This window comes from Rhincodon typus, chromosome 47, assembly GCF_021869965.1.
Source record: "Rhincodon typus isolate 14 chromosome 47, sRhiTyp1.1, whole genome shotgun sequence".
In the NCBI taxonomy this organism is placed as follows: domain Eukaryota; kingdom Metazoa; phylum Chordata; class Chondrichthyes; order Orectolobiformes; family Rhincodontidae; genus Rhincodon; species Rhincodon typus.
In genome coordinates, this window is record NC_063378.1 from 9,514,994 (window position 1) to 9,528,944 (window position 13,951).

At 47.4% G+C, this 13,951-nt stretch overlaps 1 protein-coding gene across 1 annotated transcript in view; it reads right to left on the bottom strand.

The window, feature by feature from the left end:
- LOC109925768 (ETS1-related protein) overlaps positions 1-11,942 on the bottom strand; it is a 13,279-nt gene extending 1,337 nt beyond the window's left edge. Inside the window, exons 1-3 of the mRNA XM_020525682.2 lie at positions 11,849-11,942; positions 6,035-6,271; positions 1,570-1,773 (exon numbers count right to left, since the gene is read on the bottom strand). Coding sequence (XP_020381271.2) covers positions 1,570-1,773; positions 6,035-6,101 — 271 coding nt within the window. The 5' untranslated portion in view covers positions 6,102-6,271; positions 11,849-11,942. The remainder of the gene's footprint in view (positions 1-1,569; positions 1,774-6,034; positions 6,272-11,848) is intronic.
- Positions 11,943-13,951: the final 2,009 nt, after the last annotated feature.

Below are 13,951 nucleotides of genomic sequence, written 5' to 3' on the forward strand. Positions count from 1 at the left end.
ACAAAGTAACACAGGAACAGGAGTAGGCCATTCAGCCCTTTCAGCCTGTTCTGCCATTCAATGAGATCATGGCTGATCTGCAGACTAAATCCACATAGCTGCCTTGGGCCCACACCCCTTACTATCTTTGATTAACAAATTGTTAATTTTAAATCTGAGATAGGGCAGAGGATCAGTTGAATCTTTGTGTGTAGAAGTTCTTCCTAACATCTCTCCTGAATGCTCTAACCCTCATTCTCAGGCTCAGCCCTTAGCTGTAGAATCCCCAACCAGTGGGAAAAGTGTATTTTTATCTATCCTGTTCTTTACTGTTAATGTCTCAAAGACTTCGATCAGATCACCCCTTAAAACTTCTAACTTCTAGAGAAAACGGAAAAAGGTCTAATCTCTCCTCATAACTTATTCCCCTGAAGTCCAGGTATCTGTCTTGTAAGTCTATGTTGCACTCCCTCCAAGGCCAGTATGAATTGTGAGGATGATGTTGGGGGAAATCGGAGGGACATTGACAAGTTGGCCAAATAGGCAGATACCTGGCAGATGAATTTTATTGCAGAGAAATGTGACATAATGCATTTTGAAGAAACAGCAGAGATTTAATGGTGCAACTTTGAGGGGAATACAAGAGGGAGGGACCTTGGGTTCATGTGTATGATTCCCTGAATGTGGCCAGGCCAGCTGAAACAGTTATAGCATTCTTGCATTTATAATATGAGGCATAGAGCAGAAAAGCTAGGAGGTGATGCTACACCTCTACAAGTCAGTGGTCAGACCATATTTGGAGTAGTGTGTTCAGTTTGGGCACCTTATTTAAGAAAGGATGGTAAAGCCCTGGAGAGAGAAATTTACTAGTATGATACCAGGAATGAGGGATTTTAGATACAAGGAAAGATAGGGTAGCACAGTGGCTCAGTGGTTAACATTTCTGCCTCACAGCACCAGATTCCTGGGTTCAATCCCAGCCTTGGGTGACTAGCTGTGTGAAGTTTGCAATTTTCCCTATGTCTGCATGGGTTTCCTCCCACAGTCCAAAGATGTGTAGGTTAGGGTGGTTTGGCTGTGCTAAATTGCCCCATAGCATTCAGGGATGTGCAGGTTAGGTGGGCTAGCCATGGGAAATGCAGGGTTATAGGGAAGGGGGTGTAGGTCTGGGTGGGATGCTCTTTGGAGGGTCAGTGTGGACTTGATGGGCCAAATGGCCTAATTCCACATTATGGGGATTCTGTAAATGCCTTGCCTTTTATTCTGAGATTGTAAAACCCCTCCCCCAGCAAGTCAGGGGAGATCTCCTTTGACCCTTCATTGACACTGTCAGAACTTTCTAAGCTTCTGTGAGATCACCTCTCATTCTTCACAGGCCCAGTCTCTCCATCCCAATCTGGTGAACATTTACTGCTCTCCCTTCATCAGACTCATGGGGTCAGGTCATCTGCCATGGTGCAATTTGAAGCTGTGTTCCCTGAAACATTAGCCTGGGGTTTGGGACTACAATCCCAGTGATACTACTATCACTGGGTCCTCATTGTACTGTCTTCACAGTGGAGCTGACCAGGAGGACATGACGACGCTTACCTGTGTACTCGGTCAAGATTGGACGGCCGGCTGGGCTATCTCGCGGGGCCCCAGGGTGCTTCCTGCAGCCAAGGGTTTTTTGCGGAAGGCGGCGCAGACTCTGCTCAGCAGATACATCTCGGTAAGATGGGAATCCAGTCAGGCTATCGATGGATAAATACTTCTCCCAGTACAAGCCAAGATCGACACCATTCTCTGAGCTGTCTGAAACACCAAAGGAATTGTCTGTTTTTGCATTTCTTTCTGTGCCCAAGAGGAGACCGGAGACTGGTGCCTGATGCCCAGTCGATCTCCCTCCTCAGCCTTACATATCCATGGTATTTCACAGAGATATAGTCACAAATCATCCACTCCCTCCCCCACCAACACTCAGTAGCAGTAGTGTGTACCCTCTACAAGATGCCCTGCAGAAACTCACCAAGGCCCCTCAGGCAGCACCTTCCAAACCCACGGCCACTTCCATCTAGAAGGACAAAGGGGCAGCAGATACATGGGGACACCACCCCCTGCAAGTTCCCCTCCGAGCCCCTTCCCATCCTGACTTGGGACCCAGTGTCGCTGGGTCAGAATCCTGGAATTCCATCCCTCAGGGGTATTAAGGGTCAACCCTAGAGCACATGGTCTGCAGTAGTTCAAGAAAGCAGCTCACCCCCACCTTCTCAAGGGGCAACAAGGGACGGGGCAATAAATACTGGGCCCAAACAGCAACACCCACTTACAATAAGAAAAAAAAATCTGAACTAAGTGGAGTTTGGAGACAGGAGAAATTTATGACTAATGGGATGGTTAAAAATATAATTATTCAAAAGGAGCGGGAGATAGAGGTTTGACAAGAGAATTCCAGGATAATGAATACAGAGAGCTGAAGGAAAACCCACCAACGGTGGTTGAAGGAAGTGGGGAATCCACCTGAGGCCAAATTGAGGAAGATATGATATGATGAATTTGGGAAATGGTTGAGGGATGGAGGAGGTTGGAGATAGGGAGAGGAAACGCTATGGAGGAAAGAAAACTTTCTGTGCAGGAACCAGTGTGTGTTAAGCTAGTGACTGAGGGGGGGAGAGGGGGGTTGGGGCTGAGAGTTGAAATGGACCTGCTGCACTTGTAGAAGCTGGGATCAGAGGTTTGGATGAGCAGATATTTACTGAGGGTGGAATATGGGAGGTGGATCAACTCAATCCCAAAATAGAGCAGAGGGATGAGCTGGGGTGCGGGGGGTTGGGGGGATGCAGGGTGGTGCAGGTGCTTGTTTTGGAGGTGACCTGGAGATGTGGCCAGTGGCTCAGGAATTTTTGACCAGGAGTCATGCAGGACTGTCCAGTTCACCCCCAGGGACCAGGCAGTAAGAGAGATGGAGTTGGGATGAAGAGCTCAGAAACACCGTCTGTGGATGTGCTGAAGACATGGCCCTCAGTATTGATAAGGTGTACTTGTCAGAATCTACAGTTCATCCAGGGCCATTTCCCTGGATCATTGGAGGCTGAGGGGTGACCTTATGGAGGTTTATAAAATCATGGAGGGGCATGGACAGGGTGAGTAGTCAAGGTCTTTTTCTGAGTTCAAAACTAGAGGGTCATAGGTTTAAGGTGAGAGGGGAAAGATTTAAAAGGGACCTGAGAGGCAACTTTTTCACACAGAGGGTGGTGCCTGTATGGAACGAGCTGCCAGAGGAAGTGGTGGAGGCTGGTACAATTACAACATTTAAAAGGCATCTGGATGGGGACATGAATAGGAAGGGTATAGAGGGTTATGGGCCAGACATTGGCAAATGGGATGAGGTCAGACTGAGAAGTCTGGTCAGCATGGATGAGTTGGACCAAAGGGTCTGTTTCCATGCTGTATGACTCTATGAGTGTCAGCAAAGTGCTCAGCCCATTTACAGAGAGCAGGCAGGGACTGACGCACATTTTGACCAATAGTTGCCTTGTGGGACATCAAGGGGTGACTTTGGATACTGTGACATTGGGGTACAGCAAGTGGGGGGAGAGGGACAGGGAGGGGAATAGACTCTTGGAGGATTCCTGGGTTAACAATGTCAGAATGGGAGGATTCAGGAGATTACCTGGTATGGAAATTACAAACTAGACCCTTGGTCAACACGGAGAATTATCAACAACTCTAACCCAGAGGATATAATTTTCCATTCTTTGCTGTAAACTGAGGCTTGGCCATCACTTGGAGCAGTAGGCCATTCAGCCCTTCGAGCCTGCTCCACCATTCAATACGATCGTGGCTGATCATCCAACTCAGTCCCTTGTTCCCACTCTCTTCCCCCACGCCCCCCATATCCTTTGATCCCTTTAGCCCTAAGAACTATGTCTAACCCCTTCTTGAAAAAATTCAATATTTTGGTTTCAACTGCTTTCTGTGGCAGAGAATTCCAAAGATCCCACCACTCTCTGGGTGAAGACATTTCTCCTCATCTCAGTACTACCCCATCCTTAGACTATGATCCATAGTTCTGGACTCTTTGGTCATCAGGAACATCCTTCCTGCATTGAGTCTCTCTAGTCCCGTCAGTATTTTGTAGGTTTCTGAGAGACCCCTCATCATTCTTCAAAACTCCAGTGAATATTAATCTTAACCCATCCGGTCTCCCTTCATGCATCAGTCCTTCTATCCCAGGAATCAGTCTGGGAAAACTTCATTGCACTCCCTCCATCACCAGAACATCCTTCCTCTGATAAACAGACCCAAACTGCACACAATATTCAAGGTGTGGTCTCACCAAGATCCTTGGACACTTGCAGCAAGATATCCCTGCTCCTGGACTCCAATCCTCTCACTATGAAGGCCAACACACCATTAGCCTTCTTCACTGCCTGTTCCAGTTGCAATACTTACTTTCAATGATGGGTGCACAAGGAAGGACGGGTTACATTGAGAGCAGAGTGCACTGTCTCTTGATGTGCCATTGGCCTGTCCTCTCTTACTATGATGTGAAGGTGCTAATGTCGGACTGGGGTGGAAAAGATCAGAAGTCACACGACACCAGGTTATAGTCCAACAGGTTTATTTGAAATCACAAGCTTTCGGAGCGCTGCTCCTTCGTCAGGTGAAGTGAAGGGAAGCGCACAGGCATGGAATATATAGGCAAAGAGATCATGGCAAGATAATTCCAGGTAATTAAGAGTATCGTAGAATAGTACAAGTGGTGTGAGTGGAGTGTCAACAGGCCGAATAATAACTGTTTGCAGGTGACTGACAGTGTCAGTAAAATTCAACAACTGAATAGCAAGTGAACAGATGACCTATAATTTGATTAATTAAGGCAGAGAGATAATTACAAAAAATTAAAAATAAGGTGGCGCTAGAGACAAACCAAACAGCTGGAATAACATGATATGTATAAGAGTTGTATGACAAGGGTCTAGCCAAAGTAACAAGTAATGCAAAACGGTACAAACTAATTACGGTAGAGAGATCATAACAAGTAATCAAGGTCAGGATGTCATGTTGCAGCTTTATAAGACTTTGGTTAGGGTAGACTTAGAGTATTGTATTCAATTCTTGTCACCGCATTACAGGAAAAAAGTGGGGGCTTTGGAGAGGGTGCGGAAGAGGTTTACCAGGATGCTGCCTGGATTAGAGGGTATGAGTTATAAGGAGAGGCTAGAAAAACTCCGGTTGTTTTCTGTGGAACAGCAGAGGCTGAGGGAAGACTTGCTAGAAGTCTGTAAAATGATGTGATGCATAGATAGGGTTGATGGTCAGAATCTTTTTCTCAGAGCTGAAATATCCAAAACTAGGGGTCACACACTTAGAGTGTGAGGGGGCAAGTTCAAAGGGGATGTGAGGGGCAAGTTTTTTTTTAAACAGAGAGTGGTAGGAGAGTGGAACGCGCTGCCAGGGGTGGGGGTGGGGGCAGATACGATAGGGACATTTAAGGAACTTTTAGTTAAGCGCATGTATATGCAAGGAATGGAGGGATATGGACCGAGGGCAGGCAGAAGGAATTAGTTTCATTTGGTGTCACGTTCGGCACAACATTGTGGGCCAAAGGGCCCGTTCCTGTGCTGTACAGTTCTTTGTTCTATTTAATGGTGTCCAAACAGGATAGTGAGGAAGGTTGTACAAACACAGAACAGTATGGTGGGATCACATATAGCGTGACATGAATCCAAGGTTATTTCCTACATTAGAGATAACAAGGTGTAGAGCTGGATGAACACAGCAGGCCAAGCAGCATCAGAGGTGCAGGAAAGCTGACGTTTCGGGCCTAGACCCTTCTTCAGAAATGGGGGAGGGGAAGGGGGTTATTTCCTACATTCATCATTGCATCTCAATCACAAGATGGGGTTCAGGTGGGAGCAGATATTTAGGGAAATGTGCTTTCACTCTGTTAGCTGTTTCTGTTCATTGCAGGGGTGAGGATGGAGCAGGGAGGGTCTGGGCTGGATGTGACACGCCCCTCCCCCACTCTCCAAACCCCATTCCCCACTCCATGGGGCCTCCAGCTCTTTACCTGTGTAAATGGGTGCACTGTCAGCCAGCGTGGACTCCTGCTTCACCTGAGGGTAGTCCCGGTACATCAGCCCCACTCCCAGCTCACTCTGCCCCAGGGTATTAGTGTGACTCTGGGATTTTAGAGCATGCAGATCCTCTGAACTGACCGGTAGCAGCGGCTGGAGCGACTCTGCAGTGAAAACTGAATCATCATAGCTGGAGGGTGGGACGCACTGACAGGCATCAGCTGGATCTCCTGTGGAGAGAAACACGGAGACACAGGCATGTGTGTATGTGAGTACACTGTTCCATCAGAATAACCAGCTCCCCGGTCACCGCACGGAAACCCACCTTAATGAGGAGCTGGACCCACAGCCATGCTGGGCACAGGGAGATCCCAGAAGGTGGAGAATCGTGCTGGGAACAGGAAAGGGTCAGAGTCATGGTCCAGATTTAACATTGTGTTTCAGTCGTCCATCAGAGGGCACCATTGACAAGGGAATAGTGATGTACACCAGGCCATTCAGCCCTTTCTGTTTGAGAAAGCAAGCCTCCCAAGGTTTGATCTGGATTCCTGTGAATTTCTCAGCCCCTCAGCAGCTTACTGATGCTATCAGCTCAGTTCTGTCGAAGGATTCCCTTTCTCTCTCTCTCCTAAATCGTTTCATAGAATCCCTACAGCGTGGAAGCAGGCCATTCAACCCATCAAGTCCACAGTGACCCTGTGAATAGCATCCAACCCAGACCAACACCCTACCCTATCCTGTTACCCTGCAATTCCCAGAGCTAACCCACCCTAACCTGCATATCCTTGGACACTATGGGGCAATTTCTCATGGACAATCCACCCTAACCTGCACACCCCTGAACACTATGGGTAATTTAGCATGGCCAATCCACCTAGCCTGCACATCTTTGGACGTGGGAAGAAACCAGGGCACCCGGAGGAAACCCACGCAGACACGGGGAGAATGTGCAAACTCCACACAGACAGTCGCCCGAGGGTGGAATCGAACCCGGGTCCCTGGCGCTGTGAGGCAGCAGTGCTAACCACTGACTCACTGTGCTGCCCTCTCTCAGGATCTTTACCCAGTTGCTTAAAATCTTTGCTCAGCTTGGCTTTACAGAACTAAGACATTGACAGAAGGAGACATGAGGTTCCCTGCTGTCCATGCTCATCCCAATGTGCAGCAGGGAACAGGTTGAAAAGAGGAAATCCATATAAAGTATGACAAGAGGGACATGATTGGTTGGGCTGCTATTAACATAGAGATGCACCAATGTTCATTGTCAGTCTTAGTCCCTAGACCAGACAGATAGACTCTGCTATGACACTGACCCCATGACCCTCACTCTATGACTCTGATTGGACACAGTCCAGCAGCCTGGTCTGATAACAAAGATTGGCAATAAACTGTTGATGTTACATCTCCATGACGATGGCCCAACCAATGTATACACTCTTCTGGTGCAGCACAAATTGGTGCTCCTGTTTTCAATCGGTTTCTTTGGTCCTCATCCTGATAAACATACAACTCTACAGCACAGGAACAGGCCATTTGGCCCACCATGTTGTGCTAAACATGATGCCAAATGAAACTAATCCCTTCTGCCTGCCCTTTGTCCATATCCCTCCATTCCTTACATATTCATGTGCTTATCTAAAAACTCCTTAAACGCCCCTATATTATCTGCCTCTACCCCCACCCCTGGCATATGTTTCACACTCTTACCACTCTCTGTGTAAAAAAAAAACTTGGCCCTCACATCTCCTTTGAACTTTCCCCCTCTCACCTTAAATGCATGCCCCCTAGTTTTAGACATTTCAATTCTGGGAAAAAGATTCTGGCTATCAACCCTATCTATGCACCTCATAATTTTACAGATTTCTATCAGGTCTCTCCTCGGCCTCTGCCCTCTAGTGAAAACAACCTGAGTTTTTCTAGCCTCTCCTTATAGCTCATACCCTTTAATCCAGGAAGCATCCTGGTAAACCTCTTCTTCACCTTCTCCAAAGCCTCCACATCCTTCTAGTTTTGAACTCTCCTACCCTGGGGGAATAGACCTTGTCTATTTACCCTATCCATGCCCCTCATGATTTTATAAACCTCTATAAGGTCACCCCCCCCAGCCTCCGACACTCCAGAGAAAATAGCTCCAGCTTATTCAGACTCACCCAAAGCTCAAGCCCTCCAACACTGGCAACATCCTTGTAAATCTTTTCTGAACCCTTTCAAATTTAACAACATCCTTCCTATAGCAGGGAGACCAGAAGTTTTGCTGTGGGTCTGGAGTCACATGTAGGCCAGACCAGGTTAGGATGGCAGTTTCCTTCCCAAAAGGATATTAGTGAACCAGATGGGTTTTTCCAACAATCAATAATGGATTTGTGGCCTAACCAAAGTCTTAAAAAGATGCAACATGACATCCTGACTCTTGTACTCAATTCGCTGACCAATAAAGACAAGCTTGCCATACGCCTTCCTTACCACCCTATCTACTTGTGAGGCCACTTTCAGGGATCTATGGACTTGAACCCCAAGATCCCTCTGTACATCAGTGCTGTTCAAGGCCCTGCCATTAACTATATACCTTTCCTTAACATTTTATCTTCCAAAGTTCAGCACCTCACACTTACCCAGATGAAACTTTCTCTGCCATTTCTCAACCCATATCCGCAACTGATCTATATCCCACTGTTTAATTTTAGCAAGAATTAAAGTCTCCGAATCCACCTGAATGATGACCCACTCACTAAAGGGGGTGGTTTCACTCCATACATTCCATCATATAGAGTCATACAGAACGGAAACAGACCCTTCAGTCCAACAAGTCCTCACCAACCATCTTCTCAAACTGAACTAGTCCCACCTGCCTGCTCCTGGCCCATATCCCTCCAAATCTTTCCTATTCATGAACTTATCCAAATATCTTTTAAACGTTGAAGCTCATTCCACACACGAACCACCCTCTGCGTGAAAAAGTTGATCCTCATGCCCTTTTTAAATCTTTCTCCTTTCACCTTAAATGTGCCCCTAATTTTGAACTTCCCTGAATTTGAACTTCCATTCACCTTATCTATGCCCCTCATGATTTTAAAAACCTCAATAGGGTCACCCCTCAACCTCCATCGCTCCAGTGAAAGAGGTCCTAGCCTATTTTTAAATTTCAATCCCTCCATTCCTGGTAACATCCTGGTAAGTCTTTTCTGAACCCTCCCCAGCTTAATAATATCCTTCCTATAACTGGGCGACCAGAACTGGACACAATGCTCCAGAAGGGGTCTCACCAATGTCCTGTACAACCTTAACATGACGTCCCAACTCCTATACTCAATGGTCTGAGCAATGAAGGCAAGCATGATTACAAAGAGGTCTTGATCAATTGGGTCAATGGTCTGAGGAGTGGCAGATGGAGTTTAATTTGGATAATTGTGAGCTATCGCACTTTGGTAAAACAAACAAGGACAGACTTATACAATTAATTGTAAGGCCATGGGTGGTGTTGTAGAACAGAGAGACCTAAGGGTTCAGGTACATAATTATTTGAAATTTACATCACAGGTAGACAGGGTGGTCTGGTCAAGAAGGCATCCTTACCCCATTTTCTGAAAACCCTCTAATAGGTCACCTCCTGCCCCTCTCTGTTCCAAGGAGAAAGGTCTGAATTACTCTAGCATCCCCACTTAACCTCAACCCTCCAGGAACCCCTCCCCTCAACGTTTCCCAAGACCTTTGCAATTCTCCTGAACACAGGTGTCCAGGGTAACCCCCAAGTCCCTGAACTGAGGCCCACAGCAAATTTTCGAGTGAGCATTGGGACTTTAGACAGCAGCTAATCCCACCTGGTTCATGTCCTTTACAGAAGGAAATCTGCCATCCCCACCCGCACTGGCCTACACGTGACTCCAGACACACAGCTACGTGACTGACTCTTACCTGCCCTCTGGGCAACTAGAGACAGTCAAATAAATGCTGACCCAACTGAAGACAGCCACGTCCCAAGGACAGATGAACCAAACGCAGCTGATCCAACTGCTTGCTGGTTTTCAGGGATCTGTGCAGATGATATCATTCCGTCTCCTTGCTGATATCAGGGCAGGAGAAGCAGGAAGGCTAATGTCATTGGAATTGTGTTGGAGAATACCTGACAATTCCTGTTACTTCTTCCCCCAACTGAAACTATCTGCCCTGACCCCTCTCTGAAACTGCTGGTCTGGGAGACACAGTGCGATTAATTGCCCAGGGCAATGACGGCTGATTCCATTCAAACCCCTTCGCAGTCACTAAGAGATGGGTGGACATTTGAAGGGTAAATCATCAGGTCCCAGGAATGTGGCACATGTAGATGAGAGACCAGGTCTCCTGGTACCAATTACACTTCCCTTGGGAAGTCTCCCTTGTTCACCTCACTCCATTGTGTCTTCTGTTAATCAACCAGCTCTATCTTCCAGTCTATCATTGACCTAACCTGCTATCCTCCCCCAGATCCCACTGACCCGAGCCTCTGGTCTGGGCTAAGGAAATTTGGCATTCTTAACAATTTTTGTAGATGCACCACTGAAAACAGCCTATCGAAGCTGCATCACAGCATGGTACAGCAACTGCTCTACTCAAAAATGCATGAAATTCCAGAGAGTGGTGAACACAGCGCAGACCATCACACAAACCAACCTTTCATCTACACTTCCCACTGCCTCAGAAAGCCAGCTTACATCATCAAAGACCCCTCACACTCCCATCCGACACACAGAAGATACAAAAGCTTAAACACATGTACCAACAGATTCTAGAGCAGCTTCTTCCCTGCTGGTGTGAGAATGCTGAATGGACCTCTCACATTTTACATTTAATATTGATCTCACTCTTTATGCACCTTCCATGCAGCTATAACATTGTGTTCCTCGCTCTGTTCTGTCACCCCAGTGTACTGCACACAAAACAAAACTTTACACCATACTTAGATACATGTGACAATGATAAATCAAATCAAATCAAAAGGACTTGAGGAGAGCAAGCTTTGGACTGATTCTCCACAACTGTCATTAAGTACTTCCCACATCTTCTCTTTCAGGATTCCAGCTTCTGCCACTCTCTCCTGACTGGACATCTCCAGTGGAAATAAAATTCTCAAATGGCCACTCCCTGGTCAGCCAGGAAAGCAACCTGAGGGATGCAGCAGGACTGCCTTGCACACTGTCGCTGTCCTTAGGAGGCACTATACAGCTGAAATGGTCACCCATATAACAACCAGGCATCAGGATCTGCAGCAAAGGCCATCCAGCCACCAGGCAAGGCTCAGGCTGGCAACTGCATTGTTGTAATTTACACCAAACTGGCACCTTTTCTCAGACAGTCTGTAATGGAACTGCTCAATGTAGGTGTAATCGACAATGTCCCTATCCTGGGAATGTTTGATGGAGGTCAGTGTGGAGAGAGCTTTACTCTGTATCTAACCCTGTGTTGTTCCTGACCTGGGAATGTTTTTAGGGGGACAGTGTAAAGGGGGCTTTACTTTGTATCTAACCCGGTGCTGTTCCTGTCCTGGGAATGTTTGATGGGGAACAGTGTAGAGAGGGCTTTGCTCTGTAGCTAACCCCGTGCTGTCCCTGTCTGGGAGTGTTTGGTGGGGGACAGTGTAGAGGGAGCTTTACAATCAGGCTACAAAAGTGGAGGTAGCTTTTCTCTGGCAATACATTCCTTGTATTTGCTGCTGAACTTTACACAACATTTCTGCTCACAGGTCACAATCACCATCAAACCTCTCTCACATTACAGCAGTTGATCTTTTACAAGAAACACAACCAGATTTGATGATCCTTTCAGAGACTTACTGAGAGTGTAATCTGCCCAACAATGAGGTTTGCTGTAAAGGTTTGGGGATCCGCTGGACCTGAATATTCCCACAGGGTCCTGGTAATCTGTAAGGAGAGGAGTAGAGAATGAAAGGTTAACCACACTTGCCCACTTTCTGGGATTTACTTATACCAGGCAGGACTTTAGAGCCCATACAGCAAGAGTCTCAGGGGCTGTATGATGGGGACAGACAGAGTTACGTTACATTTCAATTAGAATGTAGGCAGGGATTGGAGATTCAAACTGGATTCTGTCACTGGAAGGAGATAATGTGAGAACAATAACTAAAGGGAGAGTAACAGCGTGAGAGTTATCTCGATCTCCACCTCTTCTGGCAGCGTGTTCCAGGCACGCACCACCCTTTGTGTGAAAAACGTGCCTCGCATATCCCTTTTAAACATCACTGCTCACACCTTGAAGCTGAGTCCCTTACTAATGGACCCCTCCACCCTGGGAAAAAGCCTCATACTTCCTACTCTATCCATGCCATTCTCAATCTTATAAACTTCTATCAGGTCAGCCCTCAACCTCAGGTGTTCCAATGAAAACAAACCCAGTCTATCGGACCTTTCTTCATAGCTAAAATCCCCATTAGCAGGCAACATCCTGGTAAACCTTTCTTGTAACATCTCCAAAGCATCCTCATCCTTCTAGTAGTGTGGTGACCACAACTGTACACAATATTCCATTTGTGGCCTAACTAAAGTCCTGTAAAGTGAAAGAGTGAGAGCGATCTCAATCTCTGAAGGGAGGGTTACAGAGTGAGAGCTATCTCTATCTCCAAAAGGAGAGTTACACAGTGAGAGCTATCTCTACCTCTATGGGGAGCGTTACAGAGTGAGCGCTATATCCGTCTCTAAAGGGAGACTTACAGAGTGAGAGCTCTCTCTATCTCTAAATAGAGTTACAGACTGAGAGCTATCTCTATCTCTAAAGGGGCGAGTTAGAGTGAGAGGCGTCTCTCTAAAGGGAGAGTGACTGTAAAGTGACTTGTTGACTGAGGGGCTGAGCTCGGAAAGCTTGAGATTTCAAAGAAACGGGTCGGTCTGTTACCTGGTGTCATGTGACTTCTGAGACTATCTGCTTTGGGAGCGAGATTCCTTCGCTGCTATCTGTGTGTCTACTTGTTCAGCCCGGCACTATTGATCGTGTTGTGTGGGTCTCGATATGGTTCAGGACAGAAACGGACATGTTCGATTTACTCGAGGGCTGTGGGAATTGTTGTGAGACATCTGCCAGGATGTCCCATGGGTGCCATACCCTGGGGCTTAATGACCTTCTCCTGCATCCCCCCCCCCCCCCCCCGGTGTTCGTCATTGCCAATCACCAATCTACCAAGCATTTGCCTCATCTGCCGATTCGGCCTGCATCGATATAGCGCCCCTCCATCGGGGCTGGAGACACCTGGTTCAAATCACACGCTGTAAGATCTGTTCCAAACAGTTTCCTTTCGGAAGTAAAACAACAGAAGGTACATTCCCCGGGAAGATCACGGTAAAGGAAACATATCGTCCCGGCAGCTCTTTCCAAAAGTCCGTGCAGGGAGGGAATTGATCTCCTTGGAGTACAAGGTGCAGGGCTGGATGAACACAGCAGGCCAAGCAGCATCAGAGGAGCAGGAAGGCTGACGTTTCGGGCCTAGACCCTTTTTCTGAAGAAGGGTCTAGGCCCTGAAACGTCAGCCTTCCTGCTGTGTTCATCCAGCTCTACACCTTGTTATCTCAGATTCTCCAGCATCTGCAATTCCTACTATCCCCAGTTTGTTTTTGCTGTAACACGGGTTGGGGGTTGTTGTTGGGGTTTTTTTTCTAGGGGGTGGGCGGTTGAGAAGGAACGGGTGAAATGCAGGATTCCTGCATCAATGCGGATTTGAGAATTTGAGTCCTGCCCCTCCCACCGCGCCCCATCCCTGGGAGATCGGGACATTCCCACTCCCTTTGGCCAGGCTCACCTCCGGCGGTTCCCGCTTCAAGGACACGGCTTTGAGTCCAGTTGCCATGGGGGAAGGGGACGGGAGGTTTTGGGGTCACACCAGAGGGACACGGTTGGGGGTGGGTGTGGGTGTGGGTGTAGGGGTAGGG